The sequence below is a fragment of the Plectropomus leopardus genome, chromosome 17 (assembly GCF_008729295.1).
Source record: "Plectropomus leopardus isolate mb chromosome 17, YSFRI_Pleo_2.0, whole genome shotgun sequence".
In the NCBI taxonomy this organism is placed as follows: domain Eukaryota; kingdom Metazoa; phylum Chordata; class Actinopteri; order Perciformes; family Serranidae; genus Plectropomus; species Plectropomus leopardus.
Window position 1 is genome coordinate 17294568 of NC_056479.1, and position 24944 is coordinate 17319511.

At 39.9% G+C, this 24944-nt stretch overlaps 1 protein-coding gene across 1 annotated transcript in view; it reads left to right on the top strand.

The window, feature by feature from the left end:
- Positions 1 to 925: 925 nt before the first annotated feature.
- Positions 926 to 24944, top strand: part of rnf213a (ring finger protein 213a) — a 37962-nt gene continuing 13943 nt past the window's right edge. The window contains exons 1-35 of the mRNA XM_042504301.1: positions 926 to 1021; positions 3553 to 3671; positions 4990 to 5141; positions 6600 to 7178; positions 7852 to 8064; positions 8205 to 8408; positions 8543 to 8767; positions 9461 to 9612; positions 9721 to 9888; positions 11021 to 11226; positions 11341 to 11630; positions 11728 to 11987; positions 12112 to 12324; positions 12419 to 12611; positions 12704 to 12759; positions 13714 to 13888; positions 13984 to 14145; positions 14256 to 14354; positions 14446 to 14568; positions 14778 to 14961; positions 15135 to 15308; positions 15464 to 15616; positions 15991 to 16610; positions 16718 to 16877; positions 16970 to 17187; positions 17323 to 17460; positions 17571 to 17735; positions 18215 to 19487; positions 19594 to 19775; positions 19890 to 20045; positions 20143 to 23751; positions 23847 to 23971; positions 24364 to 24480; positions 24553 to 24677; positions 24764 to 24886. Of these exons, the coding sequence (XP_042360235.1) occupies positions 3572 to 3671; positions 4990 to 5141; positions 6600 to 7178; positions 7852 to 8064; positions 8205 to 8408; positions 8543 to 8767; positions 9461 to 9612; positions 9721 to 9888; positions 11021 to 11226; positions 11341 to 11630; positions 11728 to 11987; positions 12112 to 12324; positions 12419 to 12611; positions 12704 to 12759; positions 13714 to 13888; positions 13984 to 14145; positions 14256 to 14354; positions 14446 to 14568; positions 14778 to 14961; positions 15135 to 15308; positions 15464 to 15616; positions 15991 to 16610; positions 16718 to 16877; positions 16970 to 17187; positions 17323 to 17460; positions 17571 to 17735; positions 18215 to 19487; positions 19594 to 19775; positions 19890 to 20045; positions 20143 to 23751; positions 23847 to 23971; positions 24364 to 24480; positions 24553 to 24677; positions 24764 to 24886 (11092 nt within the window). The 5' untranslated portion in view covers positions 926 to 1021; positions 3553 to 3571. The remainder of the gene's footprint in view (positions 1022 to 3552; positions 3672 to 4989; positions 5142 to 6599; positions 7179 to 7851; positions 8065 to 8204; positions 8409 to 8542; positions 8768 to 9460; positions 9613 to 9720; positions 9889 to 11020; positions 11227 to 11340; positions 11631 to 11727; positions 11988 to 12111; positions 12325 to 12418; positions 12612 to 12703; positions 12760 to 13713; positions 13889 to 13983; positions 14146 to 14255; positions 14355 to 14445; positions 14569 to 14777; positions 14962 to 15134; positions 15309 to 15463; positions 15617 to 15990; positions 16611 to 16717; positions 16878 to 16969; positions 17188 to 17322; positions 17461 to 17570; positions 17736 to 18214; positions 19488 to 19593; positions 19776 to 19889; positions 20046 to 20142; positions 23752 to 23846; positions 23972 to 24363; positions 24481 to 24552; positions 24678 to 24763; positions 24887 to 24944) is intronic.

Below are 24944 nucleotides of genomic sequence, written 5' to 3' on the forward strand. Positions count from 1 at the left end.
CTTATGTTTTTTTTTATATTTTGGTTTAGGGGAGGGGCGTATACATTTAAATGGTTGTATTTTGGTTTTATTTTACTACTTTCTTGTCAAAGAAATCAAGCCCACAGGTTTGGAAGGCCTAAATGACACAATCTGTCCTAGTCAGAAACTGTAAAAACAGAAATTATTGTTAGTTTTTCAAATACCTAAGCGCCCTTTGACACATCATGTGACAAACACTTCAAAAAAAAATAAAATAATTGAGGTTAAAATAGTGATATTTCAAATCAAAATCAGCTGTCTCATTTAAAGCTTGGCCAAAAACAAACACTTTACACCAGCTTAATCAGCTTGCATGACAAGAGTGAAAGCAAGAGTAAAAATTCCAGGATGTCCTCTTCAACCTTTTCATTTTCAAATATCAATGTTTTAAAAAAATCTAATAACTAACTAATGTTGAAGGTAGGGTCATGCATTTTCCGCCAGTCACTCAGGAAGGTTCAAGGAAAATATTTGTAGTTTTAGGGAGGATCATGAAAAAAAAAGGGAGAAAAAGTCACATCCAAGCCACCACCTTCCTCAAGTTAAGAGCAGTCCCTAAATCACCTGATGGACCGTCTGTCCACCAGCCAGCAATGCTTTTCAGTTTTATGTAATATAGCTATTCTGTTCTTTTGTAACAAAGTACTTATAAATCACTGTGTCATAGCCTAAATCCAAACGATTTATTAGAGCGTTATCAGAAAAGGTTACTAAAACTACTTGGTTACAGTAAATCGAAACTTATTAGTTATTTTCCCACACTTGTGCTTGGAAACTTGCTCCGTCATCCGCAGTCCATAAATATCTATTTAAACAGTCAGTAAGAAAGGTAACGTTATTAGTTTACGCCCATTTCTAAAAAAACGAAACTTTACAAGACATGCGGAAATGAGATGACATCGGCTCCTCTCAGCCGGCACATCGGTAGTTTCAGCAGAGATGACTTCGGGACTTGTCATTTGGCAAAGAAGAAGAAAAGCTCGCGCTGCAGTTATTACAGGTAGGACTGTTAACATGTTTGTTGCCGTTTTATAGAAATTAAGGTGATAACGTCATACGTTATGACAAATGAATAAACTAATCCTATTAGCTGCAGTGGCTATCATACATCGCTATCACGGGACACATCGGAGTAAGTCTGTCTCTTGCTGGGTTTAAATGCGATGTCATTTTAGTTGACACCTGTGCATGCACCTGCATTGTTATTGTTTTTCTGGAAGTCACGGAGCAAACAGACCCGGCCAGTGTTAGCTAACGTGACTGTGAGGCACGGTTACGCAGCTCGAGCGCGTTAAGCTAGTCAGTTAACACGCTGTCAAAATAAAGCAAGGACCTTCAGTGTGAGAGCTGTTACTGCAGTGATAAATGTGTCGTGACGGTGCAGAAATAACAGCAGCTGTGTTTTTGTAGTTAGCATTCTCAGTTTAGCTGCTTTTGAGAAGGGTTAAAGGATGAAATAATAAACAGGAAGTGACGTAACGTGTTTTACTTGCTGAACTGTGGAGCCAAAGATCTTTTCTGAAACAAGAGGAATCACTCGATACTTCAGAATCAGAATCAGAAAAAGGTTTATTGCCAGGTATAGTTAACACAATACGAGGAATTTGTTCTGGTGGGTTGGTGCAACATAAATATAGAAAAAAAACCCAGATAAAATAGAAGATACAAATATAAAATATAAAAAGTACGAGTCTAGCAGTGCAAAACAAAACAAGTAACACAAGTAGCAGTGTAACAGTGCAAGAAACAGAACCATGGAATTAAAGTGTTATACAAGAATGGTTGGAGTGAAAGATATATATTGATATTTACATTGAAATTCACATTTATACAGGTTTGAGTGCAACTTTATGGTGTGGATGTGCCGCATGACCAGCAGCAGTGCCGGTGATGTGCATTAATGAACACTTAAAAATGTCCCACCTTCTGATCTGCGAATCTGAGTACAGTCCCTGCCTCTTTTTCTCTGCAAGTTTAAAATTCACATCAGGTCAAAAATGATTTACATTTTGTTTGTTTTTACAGTGTTGTGTGTTAGATTTAAAAATGCACAACTAAAAGCCACCATATATAATTAAGTACAGTGGTACAGTGGCATGTAAATGAGCACATTTACTCTAATGCTGTACTTCATACACATTTTAGGTACTTGTACTTTACTCGAGTGTTTACTTTTTTTTTTATTATGCTGCCTTATATTTTTAGTCCACTTTATTTCAGAGGGAAATCTTATACTTCATTACATTATCTCATAGCTAAAAGTATAGTCAGCCTAACAAATCTGTTTTTTTACAGGGAAGACATAGAATTAATAAAATATGATGGCATGGTAGAAATTAAAGCACCCAACAGTTTATTTAAGTGTCAGTTTGACAGAAAACTGACAGACCGATTGACAGAAAATTAATTGGCATCTATTTTGATGAACATATAAAACATTTTAAACTAATTATTAATTTTAGATTTTTCTGCATGGGGTACTTTAACTTATCATATTTAAAGGACATTTTCCCAAGTATACATAAGTAACATTTTTAATGCAGGACTTTTACCTTTAACAAAGTACCACAGTTGTGGTTGCAATACAGTTTTAAAAAGTATGCAAAAGACATTTAAACATCAAGCTATTTATTGTCTCAGGGTGTAACCAGAAGTCCACAGGGCTTAGAATAAAGAAACAGCAGGGATTTTCAGTTGATTTTTCCCAAAACAGAAAATGAAGCATACATTCAGTAATGGACAAGCACAAGTGTCACAAAATCCCTTTTCCCTAATTTTCTCAAGTGATTTTCAACAAATATCATAATAATATTTAAGTTCTTATTTTTTTAAAAATATTTTATTTTAGTTTAATTTTTGTAAAAAAAATCTTAACTCATGTAAAAAAAAAAGTAAGGCCAGGATGATGTACAGTATGTTTGTTTCGCAATATTCTTTTACAACTGTTTCAGCTTGTTAACACTAACTGCAGACCTAGAAGTATCAAATAGATATGAAGACATCCTGTCTTATCAAATACACTGCCGAGCCTATCTGCCCTCTGCACCCGAGAAAAGTTATTATTTTGTACCAAAATATGTGTTAAATATTTCATGGATAAGCAAGTTTATTTTACAGAAGAGGATTTCTTATTGTTTGAATGACTTTTGATCCGTTTTGGCCTCTGGGGGTGGTGTTTTTTGATGAACTTGGTGTATTCTGATGCGGAGTGTAACCTCGTTAGTTTTGCTTTTCTTTGGCTGAGGTGAAAGTATTATTGGCTGGTAGTTTGCGGGACTGAAGGCGGGCCTGCAGTGGTTCACTGCTGAATGCTTATTTCCATTTGATGCAATGTTATTAGGTCAGTTTTGTTGGGTAAGGCTGTTCAAAGTCCATGTCAATAGAAGAAACAAAGTTTTTCCGGGCGGTTGTTTTGCACAGCTGAACACTCTCACGAGGCCTCATGAGTGGCAGAATTGAAAGTGAAAGGAATCTTCTGCAGGGTGGGACCTTAAGGCGCATTACAGTTCAACCTTGTTTCTTTCTTTGCAGAGATCACTGAAGTCTGAAGATGAAGTGTCCCCGTTGTAGCCATAATGCTGTGGAGAGAGAAGCCAATTTCTGCAGCAAGTGTGGCCAGAGTCTGTGTGTCCAACCTGCATACACACAGGGTAAGTAGATTCAATTTGAAGTTCCATTATCATATATTACATATTTACTTACAGGATTTTAATGAATGAGGCACACATAATGCATAAAAGCGACCATGTTGTTGTCAGTACAGCATTAAGAGGGTCATTTAAAAGGATATGAGGTATACTGTACATAAACATTGATTAAAACTGTGCCATACACAGTAACAGTGGTTGTTAATTTTTAATGTGTAAACGAGCCATAAATTGATAAACATTAGGTCAAGGGCCCCCATTTGATACGATTTCTCTTCAGGGACCCACACCTGTAAAGATTTTGCTTGCTAGATTTAGTTCACTTTCATAGTTGTCAGTGACAGTTGGGGGGGGGGGGGGCAGCCGTGGAGGAAGTGAAACCTCAAACCCTATCAGAATAGTCACTTGCAATTGCAATAAGACGTTTTAAAATGAAGTATCTCACCTATACTAATATTTATTAGTTATAAAATTAAAAAAAGATAATCAATACTTGGAATCCATGTATTAATACAACCTTGCCACACAAAATATCAGGATGTTGTTCTGTATCAATTTTTTACCCTCTGAACCCTATCACTGCCACAAAACTGCTATGGCTGTGCGTCAAACATAAAACATAATTACACTTTCACTTTCTCCCTAACTGACAAATGTAACTAGTGGTATGTAAAGTAAGAATTATGAAAAGTGGGGTAAACTTTTCAAAACCTTTTTCTGTGTATTGTCATAACATGAACCTACAGTACATCACTTACGCGGCACTTATTAAAGCCAAGTTAGAAGGTGATGGACATAAAAATAGTAAAACAAGAGGAGTTGGACGTTAGTGTTATTCTCTTACTGTACCTCAAGATGGCAGCATTATCTGTGCACACATTTGCAGACAGCAAGACAGGTTGTTTTTTAACAAGTGGCATCTTTACACACTGAGTAAGATTACATTTGAGAGTAAGGCCAATAACGTGACCTATAAAAAACAAATGGGGAGATTTAAGCCATGTGGTATGAGATTGTCACAGTATCAAGGCATCACACATTTATTATTATAAGTAATAACAATGTAAGTAAAGGTAAAAAAAGGAAATTATTTGATTGTATGCATATGTTATTTGAAAGGTGTTCGTGCATCCTTTGAATATTTCACCTGCTATGTAATTTGGATTTGGTTGCAATGCAAATTAGTCTTTGGCAATACACTTCCTGCTGATAACTCCCACAGCTGATAGCGCTGTGGAGCTGTCATTCATTCTAATAATCACAGTGCTTGTCTTTGTCTTAGAGACAAATCTGATTTTTACACCACATATTTTTGTTTCAGAGACTGGAGATCAGCCCAAATCCTTGGTAGCAGAATCGGAAGGTTTGGCTGAGAAATCCGCTTCACAGAAAAATCACCCACCTGACAGCAAAGACTCCAATAAATCCCCCAAACGACCGAATGATGAAAGCGTCATCAACCCAAAGAAAAAGGTGAGTGTAACTCTGTGGCTCTGCTTTTCAGTTTTATCTCTCTTCATTTAAGTCTAAGTGCAGCTGCCTTTGGTCTACAATAACTTTATGATTCTCAAACACGTATAAAGGTACTTTAAACAGAAGTTTAAAATAAGTTGTTTTAACATGCTGAAATTTCTTATGCCAGAGTTATGTCAGATTGCAATCATCCCTTTTATTATTTTCTTAATGTGCATGCCAAACTTTGCAATAATGAACAGAAATTTAGTGAAGATACAAATGAGGGTAACCGTGATGATCGCAGTAAGGTGCAGTGATCAATGTGAGGTGCGTGTTGTCAGCGTAAAACAAAAGATAGCAACTCAGCAGAGATAATAATCAGCTTGGTAAAGGACCAGCAGCACACTGGCATCTGGAAAGGCGACCTAACCCTGCAATCCGCTGTACTCAGAACGCGGAAAAAAACAACCTCTGACACGTAAAAATACAGTGGAACTGTCATTACAGTCGCAATTCCAGGCCTGAAACTCGGTCCTGACTTTGCCGGCATCAACAAACCTGATGTCGCAGCAACATGGCGGCGAGAACAGTGAACAATGAGCAGAATGACATTTTCATAAAGTTTTACTTTATTAGTGTTTCATATCGTGTTGTGAAACGTACTGTAACAATGTTGTCGCTACAAGTTGATTTTTGTTTGATAAAAGTCTTTGCGTGCATGGATACACTTTGTCTCTGTACACACATATCGAACGCACACAACTTCATGCTGCTGCCTGTGGTGGTTCACACTATTATGCTCTGCAACCGTTTACACAAATTTGAACTTTTGTACATTGTTTTATTGAGCAAAAACAAGAGGGACAGTTAAAGTATTGCGTACACCTTTTCTCTTCGTCAGTGGTGCTGTGTTTATTCATGTAGATCCTCTGCAGATGCGCCGGGACGCATTTAGATTGTCGGGAATTCAGACTCAAAATTATTGACATCCAACTTTCAATGTATTACAACATTAGTAGCTGAACACCATGGGCCAGGTGTTCCCAGTTTGGGCAATCAGATCTCAGCTCCACCCAGCCAATGACCTGCATATCACATAAATGTAAGCAAACACACAGTTGCGAGGCAACAGGACTCTGGAGCCGTCACACCTATACACGGAGAGTTGTCTCTACCTATAGTTAACATGTCCTGTGAGATTCAGCAGAAATCGAGTGGTACACGTCCATTGAAAACAAAAGTCACAAACACATGCTTCAAGTTAACAATTCTTCTAACTCTATGCTAATTATCATGTACTTACATACTGTGAAATAGTGTGTAGAAGTAGTTCAGTTCTTAAGAAATTAAAATGAAAAAAATATAAAATGCTAATCTTTCAATATACTGAGAATATGTTGACTATATTTAGACTGTGGCATGGTTTCATTTTTGCAGCACTTCTCATTAAACTGATCTTTATTCTGGTCATTATAGAAAAAAAAGAGGAAGAGGAACAAAAAGAAGAAAGATGGCAGCTTGTCATCAGACCAAGAGCCGTCCCATGTGTCCCTCGGAGACAAACAGAGGAAGAGTACGCAGGGAGAAAAAGACTCCTCTGACAGTGAAAGTTCAGATTATGCAATGGATGAAACACCAGACTCACTCCAAGATGAACCCTCCTCACTAAAGAACCAGTCTGGGTCCTTAGCAGTTAACAGTCCTGCTGCTCCACCTGAAGACACGCAGGTCGTTCAGAGTGAAAAGGCTGCTGTCACAGAAGAAGCAAAAACTGAGACGCAGCCTGAGGATGATCCAGGTAACTCTGATGAGGGAGAGAGCAATGCACCAAAATCAACTCAGGGTCAGATACTCGAGACAACACCAGCTGACACTCCGACTCCAGTCTCCGAAGACACGGCCAAACAACCTGTGCTGGACCAGAATGCCAACGTGGAGACAAATGCAAAACATACAGGAACCAAACAGGAGGGAAAAAGCCAGCAGGAGCAGAAACAGAAGCCGACTGTGGCAGCCGAACAAGCGATGGTTTTTGGCCCTCAGAAATCGTCAAAGGTAATTTTGACTAAAATGTACAAAAAACTTTAACAGACACCTGCATTTTATATTACATTTCATGAGTTTAAAGTGATCTTAAACATTTTGATTTAAATAAATGTTAAGTCACTATCTGTCCACAAATGATTTAACACAACGTTGACTGAGACTTTGGCCCACTGATCAAAGTATTGCATTATGTATACATGTGCACTTTTATGAAGTGTGTGTCAGCGGTGACATTTATGAAAAAAAAAGGCTGCATTAAGTTTCTTTGCTAATGCAAACCAGGAAATTTCCCACTGCTGCAGTCTCAGATTAAAAGCATTTAACCGGTAAATATGAATCAACTTTTATTATGAAGTTGTCACAGGAAATGCAATGCGTTTGTCAGTGAGATAAGCATTACCACTACTACCGCAGTCATTTTCAGCATTTTATTTGCAGCAGGTCAGTTTCAAAAATAATGCGGGGAATAATGAACAGCCAACTTAGCAAAGTAACTTTAGCCAAGTGTGCCCTGCCGGCTACAGAATTATGCTGCTCGGAGCATAAAATCTGATTACAGTTTCTTACATTTGCTGTCATCACCAGTAACTACAGGTGTCGCCAAATCAACCAGGACTGAAATCTTAGAGATTGCCACTTTGAAGTGTATATTGAACATGCATGTTTAATGCCTCTTGTGCAGGCCGACAGTGGGGATCAGGAGAGGACAGCTGAAGAAAGCAACAAAAAAGACACGGCCAAACAACCTGCACTGGACCAGAATGCCGGCATGGAGACAAATGCAACACAGACAGAACAAACCAACCAGAAGGGAAAAAGCCAGCAGGAGCAGAAACAGAAGCTGACTGCAGCGGCTGAACAAAAGATGGTTTTTGGCACACAAAAGCCAGCAAAGGTAATGCTGACTAAAATGTATTAAAGAAATCGCTTTTGACACAAGCTTGTATTTTATTGTTTTTAGAATAAGGTAAATGATTTAATTGTTATGAGTTTTAGGTGTGTATTTAATATGAATGTTTCATGCCACGTGTGCAGGCTGACAGTGCAGGCTCCAGTGTGGAACAGGAGGGGACAGTAGATAAACGCAACAAAAAAGACACGGCTAAACAACCTGAACTGGACCAGAATGCCAGCGTGGAGACAAACGCTAAACAGAAAGGACAAAACAAACAGAGGGGAAAGGGCCAACAGGAACAGGCACAGAAGCAGACTGCAGCAGCTGATCAGAAATCACCAAAGGTAATAGTCACTAAAATGTTTGAAAAGTTTGACAGAAGCCTGCATTTAATTCTACTAGCGGAGAAAATTCACACGCTCATTTTCATGAGTTGAAGATGTTTATTTAAAATTGATGTGTGATGCTACTTGTGCAGGCCGACTCTGTGGGCTCCAGTGGGAATCAGGAGAAAACAGCAGAAGAAAGCAATAAGAAAGATGCGGCCAAAAAACCTCAAATGGACCAGAATGCCAACATGAAGACGAATGCTAAACAGAAAGAACAAAACAAACAGAAGGGAAAGGGCCAGCAGGAGCAGAAACAAAAGCAGACTGTGGCAGCTGATCAGAAGATGGTTTTTGGCCCTCAAAAATCACCAAAGGTAATGCAGACTAAAGGCCTTTGCACAAAGTCTGTTTGTTTTCATCCAAAATTGTTGCACGTCTAAAAATAAATGCAGCCTCATGTGTCAGTCACGTTTGCAAACTGACTCCGAAACTTTTGTGAGTCATCAAAATTTTCAGAACAGGTTAGAGATAGTTGTTTCACCAAAAAGCAATGAAGAAAATGTGGCAGGCGGCACTTCTGCAACAAGACAAAAGAAAGGGTCACATAGTATCATTTCATAACTGGAGATAGCATCCTTTCAGCGGGTCAGATATTCAGGTGGATGATGATGATGAAGAGGAGGATTAAGACCGCACACAGATAGAGAGACAGTTTAGAGACAGAGAGGGAGGACAGGTCAGCCCCTTTGGAAGACCGAGGGAGAAACTGGAGACAGCCAGTGAAGAGAGGCAAGGGAGGCAATGTGTCCTCCCAATTTGTCTCGTATTGCAAATTTTCGCAAATAGTACAATAAAATGCATCGGAGTTGGTGTTCAAGGTTTCAGTGCAAAACCTTTTTTTTTTTCCAGCTGACAATTAAAAAAAAAATCTGAAAAAACACACTGAGTGCGCAAAGGCATTTAAATGAATGAATTCTATTCTTTTCGTGGAGAAATTTCATGAGTTCATTTTAAGTTTAAGTTTAGTTTAAGGTATATATATAACATGTTTAATGCTACTTGTGCAGACTGACAGCACAGGCTCCAGTGTGGACCCTGAGGAGACAGTAGAGGACCTGGAGGTTCAGCAGTCTGGAAGCGAGCAGGACTCAACAGCAAGTAAAGACGACAGTAAGGACGACACAGAATCCAGCAGCCCAGTTTGCCCTCCACCCAAAAGGTGATTAAGCTTTCTCAGATGGTTGTAAACATTTGCTTTTGGTTACTGCTGCCAGCTTTATATGTATGTTATATTTGCTTTCTATGTTTCTTTGTTTTTGCTTTTTAGGGTGACCAGGAACAACACCATTGCTGCACGTGATAGACTCACAATTTACTTCCATGCAGTTCTCTCAAAGGATTTCAAATTTGATCCAGAGGAAGATCGTATCTTCATCAGGGCTGGCCGCCGAATTGGGAACTGGGATGAAGATACAGTTGAGCTGTCTGTGACAAGGTACATATTCTTGAAAAAATTGCCAGCTAAGCTTAGATTGTGGTAACTTTATGGGCATATCAAATAATTCTCCCAACATTCATTTGGGGGAACAGAGAACTTTTTAGTTTTCTTTCTTTCTTTCTTTGTTATACTTTTAAACATACACTTTTTCCCACACAATCGTCACTCACACACATACATACATACAACATATTACACATATGATGGCACTTGTTTGTTGACAAACTGGTTCGGACAATATCTGTAATCTTCAAACAGGGTTTAGCTGCCTCCCCCTAGTGGCAGAACGAAGAATGGTTGTGGCTTTTGAAGTGTCCCTGGACAAACTGGGGAGTTCTTAAAAGAAAATTGGTTGAGATTTAGAGGGTTTAATGGCATCTAGCAGTGAAGATTGCGAATTACAACCAGCTAAAACTTCTTCCGATTAGATTTCCTTCAGTGTTCATTGTTCAGGAGGTTTTTAACGGGAGAAGAATTATCTGCAGAGGTCTCTTCCTCTCAAAAACAAACGGACCCCGTTAGTAAACCAGGTATGAACCGCAAAAAAGCAGTTTTACATTACAAACCAGTGTTTTTCCAATGCTGTTTGGTTTGTTTTGGATAGGCGACTGGCCTTACACCAGCTAATGTGACCTTAACTGATTTCTGATTCAGAAATCAGGAGGATTTTTACCAGGAACTAAATTATCCGCAGAGGTTTCTTGCTTTCCAAAACAAAGAGACCTGGTGATTTAAACCAGTAAATACACTGAATAAAGATTTATGTTAAAATATTGTTTTCCGAAGCTGTTCTTACATATGGGCTTCTAACTACATTAGCCAATGTACAATTGCAAATGGCTTTATCTAGGGCCAGTGTGTGGTTTGTCCCTCCTGGTCCACTGTAGAAACATGGCATGACAATCTCTGTAGTTGAAGACCTGCTCCCTATGTAGTTATGAACTGCTCATTCTAACGAAAACACGATTCTTATTCTCAGGTGGTTATACACTAAAGAAAACATACTTACTCTATTATATTCCAGATCTGCCTTTATATTCACCCCTAAATGCAACACAGTGGACCTTTAATGTCCAATTTGACTGACTAAATACCACGTACATTTGACTTTCTTTCCCTTTCCATGCAGGAATCTTGGAGAACATGGTTTTCTGGTCGAGGGCAGTCTGGTGACAGTCAAAAGTGATGCTGTGTCTGTGTCAATTCCATACAAATATGTTGTATATAACAAGAAGAAAAGCAAATATGAGTATGAGTACATATACAAATTGGATTATACACAGCATCCTACCAACAGATGTTTGTTTGTGAAGTCCCACCTCCTCAATGAAGAAGGTAAATGCAACTTTCTCTGAGGCTATTTGTAGTTACATCTGCCTGCCTGGCAATATCTATATTCTGGTTACTCTTCTGAAATCTCATGTAAGTCATATTTTCTTTTTCTAAAAGGGGACTGGCATCAATATGATGACATTATCTGTGCTGAGCCATCAAAGAATGTGTTCAAACGCTGGAAAGAAAGGTTCTGGCCTGAACAAAGGAGGGATCTGATTCAAGGCAGAGAGATTGCAGGCAACGTGATGCTGGAGACTATCTTTGATCATCTCAGGAGCTGGAGTGATACCAATTTGAAAAGTTTTCTGATCCAGCTAAACCAGTTCTTCCAGACTTATGGGGAGCCTTTTGTGTATGAGGACACGCATAAGAAATGGAGCTCCTTGGGTTATGGGAAAGATGATGTAAGATTGCAAGTTCATCAGCTTCACACAGAAGCATTACACATGGTCTAGAAACACCCTCTCATATTACCTCTGTTTCTCTGGTCTGATATCCTAGGTGAGGAAGATGCTGAAGGAGTTCATGCTGACAAACCTTATTCCACAGTTGGTGAAGGATGGAGAAGGAAAGATGCTCTACATTCAGGACCCAATGAGAGCGGCTTTAATCATGCTCTGTGTGTGCAATCAGCATGATATCAAATTAAATGATGGTGAGCTCAGTCGGCTCTGCACAAGGCTATGCCTGCCCAACCTAAACAAAGAGAATTTCCTTCAGTACTGGGCAGATTTTTCACAGGATGTCGCTATTCTCAAGAAGTAGGTACCTAATTCAGTGATACAATAACTATAAACAAATTGAAGCGACAGTCACAATCTGCTGACTGAAGACTAATGACGTACTATTTATATGTGCCCTAATAATTCATTTTCTCTGTTGTAGTCTGTCATTTCAGTTGGTGTCTCTGATAAACGTTGTGAGGGCAGGGGGGATGCCCCGATGGATTCTGGTACTACCACTCCTCCACCTCCTCAAAGGCAACATAAAGCCCTTTGAAGTGCTAACTTATGGAAAATCGAAGTACGGCTTATCCTGGGCAGGTTTACAAGGCCTTGAAATAAGGACCTCAGACTACATAAACAGTCAAGCGAGGAAGTAAGAGTCCCCCTGCCTTTGCTGAAGTACAGTGTATGCAAACATCTTCCAGCAGGTAGATATTACTTTACATGTTTACTAATTTTGTTTTCAGGGCAATGGTGAATCTGATGAAAAACCACAGTCACTTGATGGAAGTGGATGCACTTTTAGTGCGATCATGCTTGTTCTTGATGCCACTTGATGAACTCATGGAGTGTATCGTCATCATCAACACTGAGCTTTTGGACATGCTTTACGTTTTCACTAACAAGGCTCCTGCTGACATTATGGGCACTAACGTCCAGGTGAAGTTGAAACACTAGTTGCAAATTACAAATTTCAGGGATATATTACAGAACATTAAACTAATTAATGCTCTTGGATTTGCACTTTACAGACAGTATCTGCTATTCTCTCACACATCCAAGAAAACCTCATTGAAGAAAAATACAGGTAATTTCATCTTAAAAGTTAAGCAGATTTTCATTTGAATCATAGAAGGCATGAAGTCAGAGACAGGTCATTTCTGTTTGTTGGTTGGATTGGTATCACACAGGAAGATAATATTTAAAGACTTCTTGCCATATTCTTGTAATGCTATTTTACTGATTTTGCTGATCATGAAATAAAATTTCATCATGAAGAGAGGCATGTTTACCATATTTGATGCTTAAAAAAAAACAACTTGCAAACTGTTTTTTGTATACCAATTACTCACCCCACGTTACATTGAATTTGTGAAGAAATCGTTGTCTCTCAAGCCTCCACAGCGAAACGAAAGTTAAAAATTGCAATCTTTTGTTATGATTTGAAGTCAACGGAGACCGTGTTTAACAACAGCAAAACTACATCAAAACATCCGCTGCAGACTCTCACTGAACTCATGTATAATCCATATTTCATTTATCTTGTGTGCTCAGTTTGTTACAAAAACATTCATTTCTGCTAAAACATTAGGATTGAAAATGTCAGTATAAACAATCTCATGCACAGCTGAGTAATGTGCATGGGCATGCACATGTGCATGGACTTTGCTAAAGCGCAGCTCATATGAGTGCATGTGCTCAGGTGTTCCAAGGGTGTCCTACTCATAGGTGGAAGTGTTTTAATTTGAAACGTCTTAGTAAAAATGTGCATGTCTGGGAAGAACTAAGCATTGGACTGCATAAGTGAGACTTAATTATACTGCAAGAGTTGTATGAGAGTTTGTAAATGGGATTTTGATATAGTTTTGCTGTTGTTAAACATGCCCCCACAAACTACAATTCTTGCAGAATGTTTGCCCTTTCTGGTTTCTTTGCTTAAAGTAGAAGCATGAGAGAAAAATGAAGTTTACTTCAAGAACTCAAGGTAACTCGTGGTGAGTTATTGATATGCACAATTTCATTCTTTTTTGTTTTATTGTAGTCATTTTACCGAGGCTTATAGGAGAGAGTGCCTTATAACAGCAGTGAGACTGTTAGAGAAGCTCTGCAAAGGAGTCAAACCGGCATCATATACACAGAACTTCCCTGATATTCCTGTAGCATGCATGAATCTGGTTGCATCAGTGTCAGACTTTGTTCACTGCAACAAGCAGCAGGTATGTGAAGTGAATATCATGAGGCAAGCTTTTAGTATTTCACACTGTGTTAAGTCTTGCATTTCTCAAATGCTGTACTGATAATTCTCTTTCAGGAGTCTCAAGAAGGAGAAATAGAGCAGCGATGTGCAAAGGACTTGGCAATCTCTCAGGCGATGGCCATCATGAGAGACTGGATCAGCTGCTCCTTTAGACAGGGTTTGCTCAGGAAGGGTTGGTCATCCATATTGCGAGATGACACAAAAATTGAGATGGAAGTGAGCAGCTTTATGTATTTTGTAGATTGAACACAAACTGTACTCGTAGATGCTCACATCATTGGTAGAGAAAGTTTGACAATAATTAATATGCTGGTTGTTTGTTACAGATTTGGAACAACATCATCTCCGTACAATTCAAAAATGAAGAGTGCACAAAAGAATGGAAACAGACATTCACAATGGATTTTGAGGGCAAATACAAACAGGTATGTAATGCATCTTTTGCTAGTGCTTGGATTTTCTTTTGTATAAAACTATAAAATATAACATATATCTTATGTTTCTCTCTGGCTTCAGGAGTCTGCTTTGGATCAAATTGAATTCTACTGCACAAAGATTGAGGAACTCAGTGAATCTCATCCACATGTTGCTGCTAGTATTGAGAGATGTGCTCTTGAGGCTGTTACATCTTTGTGCCAGGTATGAAGACTTCTCATTCAACATTGAACTCTACGATTTATACATTTACACATATCAATGACATAGTTTACCATGGTCCTTCCCATAGTTAAGATATTTAAGAACAATATTAAAAGTTAAATCTATTGACAAAAATGACTGAATCATGACTCAAATAATCTAGAAGCATGATATGCACTAATGTTTAAGGCTGTTTTACCTTATTGCAGACCAAGTCTGAAGGAAGGCTTTTTGAGAGGCTCAAGATCGACTGGAAATTTGGAAAACTCATTTCAGCCATTATTCAGAAATCTTGGCCAAAGGATCTTCAAGGAAATTATCAGGAAGATGAAGAACTGGTCCTTCAGCACCTTCTCTCCTGGACTGCCGCCAAAGACATTTTCCAACTACATGGTATCTCATTGGGAATAAATAAACCATTGAAACATGCACACATCAAAGAGAAAAATTCTGTAGGTTAGGGAGGTAGAAAACCAGGCCTCGGTTTATGATTTAATAGCAGAAGCACTGTATTCATTGATGTGGTTCTAGATAAAAATTCTGACTTGTCATTTCTGTCATTGCAGGCGCAGACGAAAAGCTGATTGAAAAGCTCTCTCAAGATGCCAGGGACAGAATTGCTATAGCCATATCCTCACTAACAGCCATCACCAATCAACTGGTCCATGGAGACATTAAGATCAGTCTGCTCAACATCATTTTGGAAAAGAGGAACACCTTCCTAGACCTGCTGAAGATCGGTAATAACAATCTGCTTGTCATAGAAGATTTCACGAGAAAAAATTGTTCAAAATTTGATAATGAATAACCTCAGAACCTGCCTGTTTTGTGCAATGGAATACAATGGCCTTATAGAAATACTGAGATGTCTGTGTGTGTGATTTAATCCAAACAGATTGCCTCTCTGAAAATGAACAATACAAGGATATTGCCAAAATGAGGAGGCTGTTACATTGCAGACAGGATGAAGTGAAAGCTGTGTACCATGAGAAGGAGCTTGTGGACATCTTCTTAACAATGAGCCACATACTTGAGGAACATATGACAGGTATTGTGGAAAATCAAAGACTGTATTTAAAGATAGACATCATGTCCCCACTTACCCTCGCTATGCATAGGTGAAACCAAAATATCACAGATGCTGCCATCTTGCACTGGTGACGTCAGTTGTAGCCGTAGTCAAGCATCTTCGGAAAAAAATTATTTGACTTGCATTTGGAGTTTATAGTTTGACCCATGTCCCATTCACTAACAGGGAGGGGTCAGCTTCATGACCTAAACTGTCAGCCACCAGGGGGTGATTGAGATGTTTTGGTTTCACTCTTGGGGAGCTTTCATGTCATCCATCTTTATAAACAGTTTATGTGGATAATCTGTCAGATCACAGAGTTGCAAATTTAACACATTTTATTTCCTTGACAGTTGATGTTGCTGACATGGAAGCAAGTCAACAAGTCGACATTGAGATAAAGACCCTGAACCATTTCATGGAGGTTCATCCATTTGACCAAATGCCTTCTCCCGTGGCTGGTATTGTTACCTACTTCAGTCTGAGTGAAGAAACCAGAACTATGGCAGAGGTCCTGTTCACCTTCAGAGACAGTCATATTTTCAAAGTGTGTTGGGAGAAACAAGCCAAACTCGTGGCCGCTGAGGAAATGTTAGAAGACAACCCTGACCAACATGAAGTAGTGGACATTATGGCAACACCAGAAATGATACATGATGAAATTTTTGAGCCTTGCTTTGCTGATTACAAAGACATCTACACTCGTCTGAAGAATGGCAGCATAAGGCTCGAGGAAGTAAATGAGCTCTTCAGGGATTATAAGGGCAAGTATGAAAAGCTTATACAGGACCTGGACATTATGTGCAGAGTCGATAAATCCACTGACACTCAGTGGATCCACAGCAGGGTTCAACAGATTGAGCAGTATCACGAACTTCATCTAGCTGTCAATTCCGCTCAAATTATCATGATGGTCAAAGAGACGCTTCACCTGCAAGGGGACTTCAGGGTTTTGGAGACGCTCACAGAAGTAGTAAGTGGCCATGTTTTAAATGAAGCATATTGCATCCAAAAATATTACGTTATATGCACATTAAGTTATTGTAATGTCTTGAACTTTTGACTCTTTTCTCACCTCAGAATCATGCAGGCTTTCAAAAAGAGCAGCTCAATAGGATTGACAATGACTTGATGCAGGCAAAGATGGTCCTGGTGGACATCACTGAGCCACGCAGACTGTGCCTTCATGAGCTGGGACTCAGAGGACACTTTGTAAAATGGGTAAAAGATGCATTGGAAGGTATTAATATTTATTATCTGCAGTAGTCACAGCAGCATTTTTTTAAATGCTCATTCATACAAATTAATTTAAAAAATGTTTTTCTTTTTCAGATATCAATGAGTTGAAGGTATTTGTTGACCTGGCTTCCATCTCAGCGGGAGAGAATGACATGGACGTGGATCGTGTGGCTTGCTTCCATGATGCTGTCCTTGGCTACTCCTCATTGCTATATGAGCTCAAACCAGACTCTGGCTTTCATGTCTTCAAAGAGGTGCTCAAGAAGCTCTGGAGAGCTTTAGAAAATGACAGCAAACTACCAGAAAAACTGGTAAGAGGAAGCAACTACTAAAAGTATAAACCTGAAAACTTCTGTCGTGTAGTTAGGGTGCTTGGGTTAACCCTAAACATATGAAATAGAAAATGAATATTTAACAACACATTTAAGAATTATCCTTTTTCATAGCGGGACAGTGCACGCCATTTGGAATGGCTGAAGACTGTGAAGGACAGTCATGGGTCAGTGGAGCTGTCATCCCTCTCTTTAGCATCAGCCATCAACAACAAGGGTATCTACCTGATTAGTGCACAAAATGTAAAAAAGGTAAATATTAACATAGAAGTTGATGGGCATCCCTATGTCAGTACAGCAAAGAGATTGTATCTGAGAACAACATTTCTACAATGAAAGTGTATTTCTGTTTTTCAATCCAGTTGAGTCTTGACACTGCCCTGAAGCTGCAGATTCCAGAGGAGCATGATGAAGGCCGGCAGATGCGCTGCTATTCTCTCGAGGACCTGCGGGAGCTGCAAAACAAACTCATGCTCATGTCTGGGAAAGGGGATCAGGGCCAGAATGAAGTTGATCACTTTGCAGAGGTATATTGAAATGTTTCCCTTTTATTTAATTAACATCACTTTCTTTAGCATATAGGCTGAATTGCTACTTCTAATACTACCAATGCTTTTACTGATATTTACTGATGATAATTATGATGCTCATACTATTTTTTGTTCATTCTTTTCTTCTTGAAGATACATTACATTTTTGAACATTAACCTCATTCACAGAGATAACAGTAATAAGAATATCTAAATTGATCAACTAAATAAATGAAATGCTTAAATAAAAGAAATAATAATTTATGGAAAGAAAGTATTTTATTCTTATTCTAAGTATTGCAGAGCTGATAATATCCATTAACATCAACACTGATGACTTGAGTGAACTTATTGCATAAAATGCAATGACTATGGTATCATTCTCATTAGCTCAATGTATGACAGCTATACTATACACATGCCTCTTGCTTATTAAAAAAAGAATTTACAGTTGCATCTAACTATTTATTTTTCAGGTTTTTGCCAGTGTTCAAAGACTAGCTGAGGCCTTCATTGCCCTCTACACTGCTGGTAATCCTCTGTTCAGACACTGGGAAGCACAAATCAACTGCTGTTTAAGCAGTGGGGAACCCAGTATTATGATGGACTTCAACCTTGGCAATCTTCTCAGTGTTGTCATTGTGGAGGGCAGCATAGAGGAGCAGCTTCCTGAATTTTGTAGGAAAATGGAGAAATGCCTGGACTATTGGATGAATTTTGTGGACAAACAGAGGTCCCAGCATTACTATCTAAACTACTATACAGCTGAACAGATTGTCTACCTCTGCAGCAAGCTGACTCAACAAAATGTGAACAATGTGGAAGACCAAATTCTCATGATGCTTTCCTTTGTCAAGCCAAACTGCATGGCCTTAGACTTGAGACAGGTCTGGCACGAACTCCAGTATGAGATCCTCACCAAACCACATGAGCAAAATGAAGACATTGAGTTCCAGACTTTTGTTATGGTGCCAAGAACTGAGCTGGGAGGCCAAGACTTCACCAGTGAGTTAGATCCTCTGCTGAGTCTCACAGAGCAAACAAATGGTTCCCAGAAATTTGATCTCATATGGAATGCCTACATGAAAGACATGAAGAATTGTCTTCCACACATTCTTGATATAAAAAGTCTTGGAAGACTGTTGGAAATACTGGCCAACAAAGAAAGTGAGAGCGAAGAAGATATTTCTGAAGGTAACGCTGGGGCTTTCATACAGAGGCAACTACCTCAAGGCCTGCTCACAGGAAATCCAAACCTCATTGTCTGTCCGCATGATGAGGTCTTGACAGCATGCATCTCCATTTACATGAGTAGTGAAGATGAGACACTTCCCACCTATGATGAGGTTCTCCTGTGCAACCCCTCAACACCATATGAACAGGTGGAGCTATTCCTCAGACGTTGTCTTAGCACAGGCTACAGGGGGCAGAAGATATACTCTCTACTCTTTGGAGATCTGCTCACTTACGATGTGAGCTCTAAAGTTGAGAACTTTTTTCAGCGAATGAAAATGCAGAGCAGGAAAGACTACAAACTTGTCATCATCTGCAGCTCAGAAAGAGAACATGCCTACCTTCCTTCAGCCTTCAGCCAGTACAGATTGCACATGGTCCCCCAGGAGCCATTGGCAAGGATCCAGTGGTACCTTCACAAACACTACGTTGTCCCAGCAGATCAAGACAGTGCTGCAGCTGCATTCAAAGACCGACTGTGCGTTGGTGTCGTGTCATCCAAAAGGGCTGGTGTTGGTTAGTATATATGTACAGTACTCAGCTACTTCAAATTGATCATGCTAAATATTTCATTTGTATGACTATTAATACCCATGATACTTACCTGTTTTTAAACTTGCAGGTAAATCTCTCTACATCAAGAGGCTGTATGACAAACTGAAGCACTCAAGCAAAAAGCCGACAATGATGAAATGCATCCGCTTGATTGAACCAAATGTTGATGAGAATGTCATCCTTCAATCTCTGTTGAACACCCCCAAGAAGAAAGAACTCATGTTGTTCCACTTCGACATCACATCATCGGTAATAATTAGTCTCGAGCAAATGCTGAGCTTAGTGCAATATAGCCTTATTATTGGGATATGTTTCGACAGGTTACGTATGGTGTTAATGAACTGTGTTTTGTGTTATTAATAGGTGCAGAAAGGTCTCCATGAGTTTCTTTTCAAATTGTTGATTCTGCGCTATTTGATGGACTCTGAGGGAAAGACATGGAAGTGCAGTGACAAGCAGTTGTATGTCATCGAGATATTAGAGCCGACTGTCATGTCAGCCAGAAATGCTTCCCGACAGGTAAGAGTTTTTTAGGCAATAATGCTAATCATTTGTCATCTGATTTTAAACCATTGCTTACCCTATAATGTGTTTAATATCTCTGTTTTCTGCGTAGGCACAAACTGTGAACAGCACATTCACAGATGTGTTTCCAAATATTTTCTGCCGACCACCCAAAGAGGTGCTAATGCTGGAGATGAGCAAGGAAGAGGAACCTACCATTGTAAGCTCTGATGACCCACTGATGGATGATGGAGAGTTCAGGAGCGAAGCCTTTCAGCGGCCATACCAGTATTTGACACGCTTTCATAACCACATTAATCTTGATGTGTTCACATATAAGGGTGTTGAAGGATCACATGTGGAATGTCTTCAGATGCTTCTCATGTTCTGTGGAATTGTTGACCCATCGTGGGCAGAACTGAGAAATTTTGCGTGGTTCCTTAATCTTCAACTGAAAGACTGTGAGACGTCTGTTTTTTGTGATGCCACTTTCACTGGAGACACACTGGCTGGATTCAAAACCTTTGTGGTGGACTTCATGATTCTGATGGCAAAGGACTTTGCCACTCCATCACTCAGCATCTCTGACCAGAGTCCTGGAAAGCTACAGATGGACCTGACAGATGTTCGAGATGAAGACCTAGCACCTTTTCTGATCAGAAAGAGATGGGAAACAGAACCACACCCATACATCTTCTTTAATGATGACCATGTGTCCATGACCTTCATTGGTTTCCATCTTCAGCCCAATGACCAGAACTTTGTTGATGCAATTGAGCCCATCTCTGGAAGGGTGATAAAAAAGAATGTCATGACAAGGGCATTGTATGAAGGCCTAAAGCTACAGAGAGTCCCTTTTAATATGGACTTTGATCACCTTCCAAGAGGGGAGAAAATTGAGCGAATCTGCAATGTCCTTGGCATCCAGTGGCCTCTTGACCCTGATGAAACATATGAGCTCACAACTGACAACATACTGAAGATGCTGGCAATCCATATGCGGTTCAGGTGTGGCATCCCTGTCATCATCATGGGGGAGACAGGTTGTGGTAAGACGAGACTCATCAAATTCCTGTGTGAGTTGCGTAGGAGTGGCGTGGCCACTGAGAACATGAAACTGGTCAAGGTTCATGGAGGGACAACCTCAGAGATGATTTACACCAAAGTCAGAGAAGCGGAGGACATTGCTAATGTTAACAAGCTAGACTACGGATTTGACTCCGTTCTCTTCTTTGATGAGGCCAACACTACTGAGGCCATCAGCAGTATTAAAGAGGTCCTCTGTGACAGGACAGTCAAAGGGGAAAGTTTGACACCAAGCTGCGGTTTGCAGATTATCGCAGCATGCAACCCTTACCGAAAGCACACGGATGAGATGATTGGGAGGTTAGAATCTTCAGGCCTTGGTTACAGAGTGCGAGCTGAAGAAACAGATGAAAAGCTTGGGTCTATCCCTCTCCGCCAGTTGGTCTACAGAGTTCAAGCCTTACCACCAAGCATGATCCCTCTCGTGTGGGACTTTGGACAACTAAACGATCACACAGAGAAAATATACATCCATCAGATTGTGCAAAGAGTGGTTGAAAACAAAGAAATCAATCAAAGTTACGTAAAGTCGATCACTGATGTTCTTTCAGCTTCACAGAAGTACATGCGGACAAGAAAAGATGAATGCAGCTTTGTCAGCCTGAGAGATGTCGAACGCTGCATGCAGTCTTTTGTTTGGTTCTACGACAACCACGTCATGTTGTTTGCAGAGCTTGAAAAATTTGAGAGTAATCAAAATGCAGAGAAGAATGAAAGGCATTACAGGCAGCGTGAGGTCAGAGACCCTGTGCTCTGGTCTCTAGTCATGGCCATAGGGGTGTGCTACCATGCCTGCCTAGAAAAAAAGGATAAATACAGACAGAAAATCAGCAAAAGCCTACCACCAGCATACACCCCAGTGAAGGTGATGCAGGAAATCACACTCATGCAGGATTTACTTCTCAGTGGTGTGCCAATGGGGGTTACTATTGCAAGAAACAGTGCCCTTAAAGAGAATGTCTTCATGATGGTTCTCTGCATTGAGCTAAGAATCCCTCTCTTCTTAGTTGGAAAACCTGGAAGTTCCAAATCTCTGTCTAAAACTCTGGTGGCAGATGCGATGCAGGGCCAGGCGGCTCATTCAGACCTCTACAAAATGCTTAAACAAGTCCATTTGGTGTCCTTCCAGTGTAGCCCTCACTCAACACCAGAAGGCATCATTAACACATTCAAGCAATGCGGGCGCTTCCAGGAAGGAAAGAACCTGGATGAGTACATTTCAGTTGTGGTTCTTGATGAGATTGGGCTGGCTGAGGATTCTCCAAAGATGCCACTGAAAACCCTTCATCCACTGCTAGAAGAGGGATGCATTGATGATGAGCCACTACCACACAAGAAGGTTGGATTCATTGGCATCTCCAACTGGGCTTTAGACCCTGCAAAGATGAACAGAGGCATTTTTGTCTCCCGTGGTGACCCTGATGAGAAGGAACTCATTGAGAGTGCTAAAGGCATATGCAAATCTGATGCAATGGTTTTGGAGAAGGTCAGGGATTTCTTCCAACCCTTTGCAAGAGCCTACTTGAACATCTGCCGCAAACAAGGCAAAGGCTTTTTTGGCCTTCGTGACTATTACAGCTTGATTAAGATGATTTTTGCTGTAGCAAAGGCTTCTCAAAAGAGGCCCACTGCAGAAGAAACCGCGAAGGCCGTGTTGAGAAATTTCAGTGGCAGGGATGATGTGGATGCAGTTACAGTCTTTACCAAAAGACTGCAGATTGCACCCAACCTAGAGAACATCAGTACCATTGAGTTTGTGAGAGAAAACATTCAGGCAGTTGGACAAGAAGAAGAATGTCGGTACCTGCTGGTGCTAACAAAAAACTACGCAGCCCTACAGATCTTGCAGCAAAGCTTCTTTTCAGAAAGTGGTCAGCCAGAGATAATCTTTGGATCCAGTTTCCCAAAAGACCAAGAGTATACCCAAATCTGCCGCAACATCAACAGAGTAAAGATCTGCATGGAGACAGGTCAAACAGTTGTGCTCCTGAACTTGCAGAACCTCTATGAAAGTCTTTATGATGCCCTCAACCAATACTATGTCTGCTTGGGAGGACAGAAATATGTTGACCTTGGACTGGGAACCCATCGTGTGAAATGCCGGGTGCACCAAGACTTCAGACTAATTGTCATTGAGGAAAGAGAGGTGGTGTACAAACAGTTCCCAATACCTCTCATCAACAGGCTGGAGAAACACTATCTGGACATCCACACTGTCCTTAAATCTGAGCAGAAGAGGATTGTGAATGAATTGGAGAAATGGTTGAGACTTTTTGTGTCTCTCAACAATCAACACGCAGCAGCAGCTCAGGTTTACAAGTACCAACCACCAGATGTCTTCATTGGCTACCACTCGGACACATGTGCCTCTGTGATACTTCAAGTAACAGAGAAGCAAAAGGACAGTATGGAGATCTCAGATCCTGAGAGGAGAATACTGGATGAGGCTAAACTCATACTGCTCAAATGCGCCACACCGGACTCAGTTGTGCGCTTGGACTGCACAGGCCTTCCCAAAGTGGAGAGTGAAAATCTGGCCAGGGCCTACTTTGAAGAGCAGAATACCAGCTGTTTGGCTGACTTCATACTTGCTCACACAAGGGAGGAAGTCCATTGCTTCTCCTCCTTCACAGAGGTACGCTTAATGTTGTCATATGATACAGGTTTCATATATATCCTGAAGCTCTAAGTATTGATTGTTAAGGCTTTAATTGTATTTTTAAATCACAGGTGTCAACATTCTCCAGACTTCTGACAGTATCTGACCTGGAACCTTTGCAGCAAATGTTGCATAGCGTTGAACTTCTCTCGCTCCAGCAGTTTGACACAGAACACTCCTTCCTGAAGAAGATCAGGTTGGTTAATATATTAAGGAATGTCTCATTTTACACTTAGCAGTTATGGCCCATAAACCTGAAACATCTTGGTATTTTCACACAGTGAACTGCAATAAACAAAGCTACAAAGTACTTACATTTCTTGTGAATACTGGTATGTGTAGTTGTAAAGAAACAATACAAAAGAGACAAGGAAAGAAAATTAATCATTTCAGGGAGAAATAATACCAGATTTACAGTTTATTGTAATTATTTTCGATCTGCTCAGATATGATGTTTGTATTGTTACAACAGGTTTGCCAGGATACACTGTATGTGTAGAAAAGCAGGGAATGATTATTAGCAAGGACAACTTCTATGATCTTTTGGTACAATTTCAGTCTAAAAATTAATTCCCTGTTTTCTTGTAGGAACTTCCTCACTGCTGAGAGTGAAAGAAGTCACAGTGGACCCTGCAACAAGATCCTCCTCATTCAGTGTGATTTTGATGAAGCCTCTCATAGTGCCAATCTCATTGCATCTGCAAAGTAGGTTCCTCTCTGTTGGGTAATGCACCACTGTGTGGTTTTGTTGTATTTAGTTTTGCTGTTTGTTTTTAGGTATTCATCCATAAATGAAATCAACAAACTAACTCAGGAGAGCACGGGAGGCAGGGTGTTTGTCTACTTTATCACCAGACTGCCAAGAGTAGAAGGAGGGACTTCCTATGTTGGCTTTCATGGAGGTAAGAAGACACCCTCTTAAATTTTAATTTAAATTATTTTTATCAATTTGCTTGAAGAATAATCTGAGTCACATTCATATTCACAGGCCCATGGAAATCGGTTCACATTGATGACCTCAGACGGTCAAAGGACATTGTTTCAGACATCAGAGCTTTGCAAAACATGACAATCAGTCAAATGTTTGAAACAAAGATGAGTCGCCCTGAAGGTAACTTATAAATAATTGATAGCAATTGATAATTACATAAAAGATTGTGGCTTTAAAT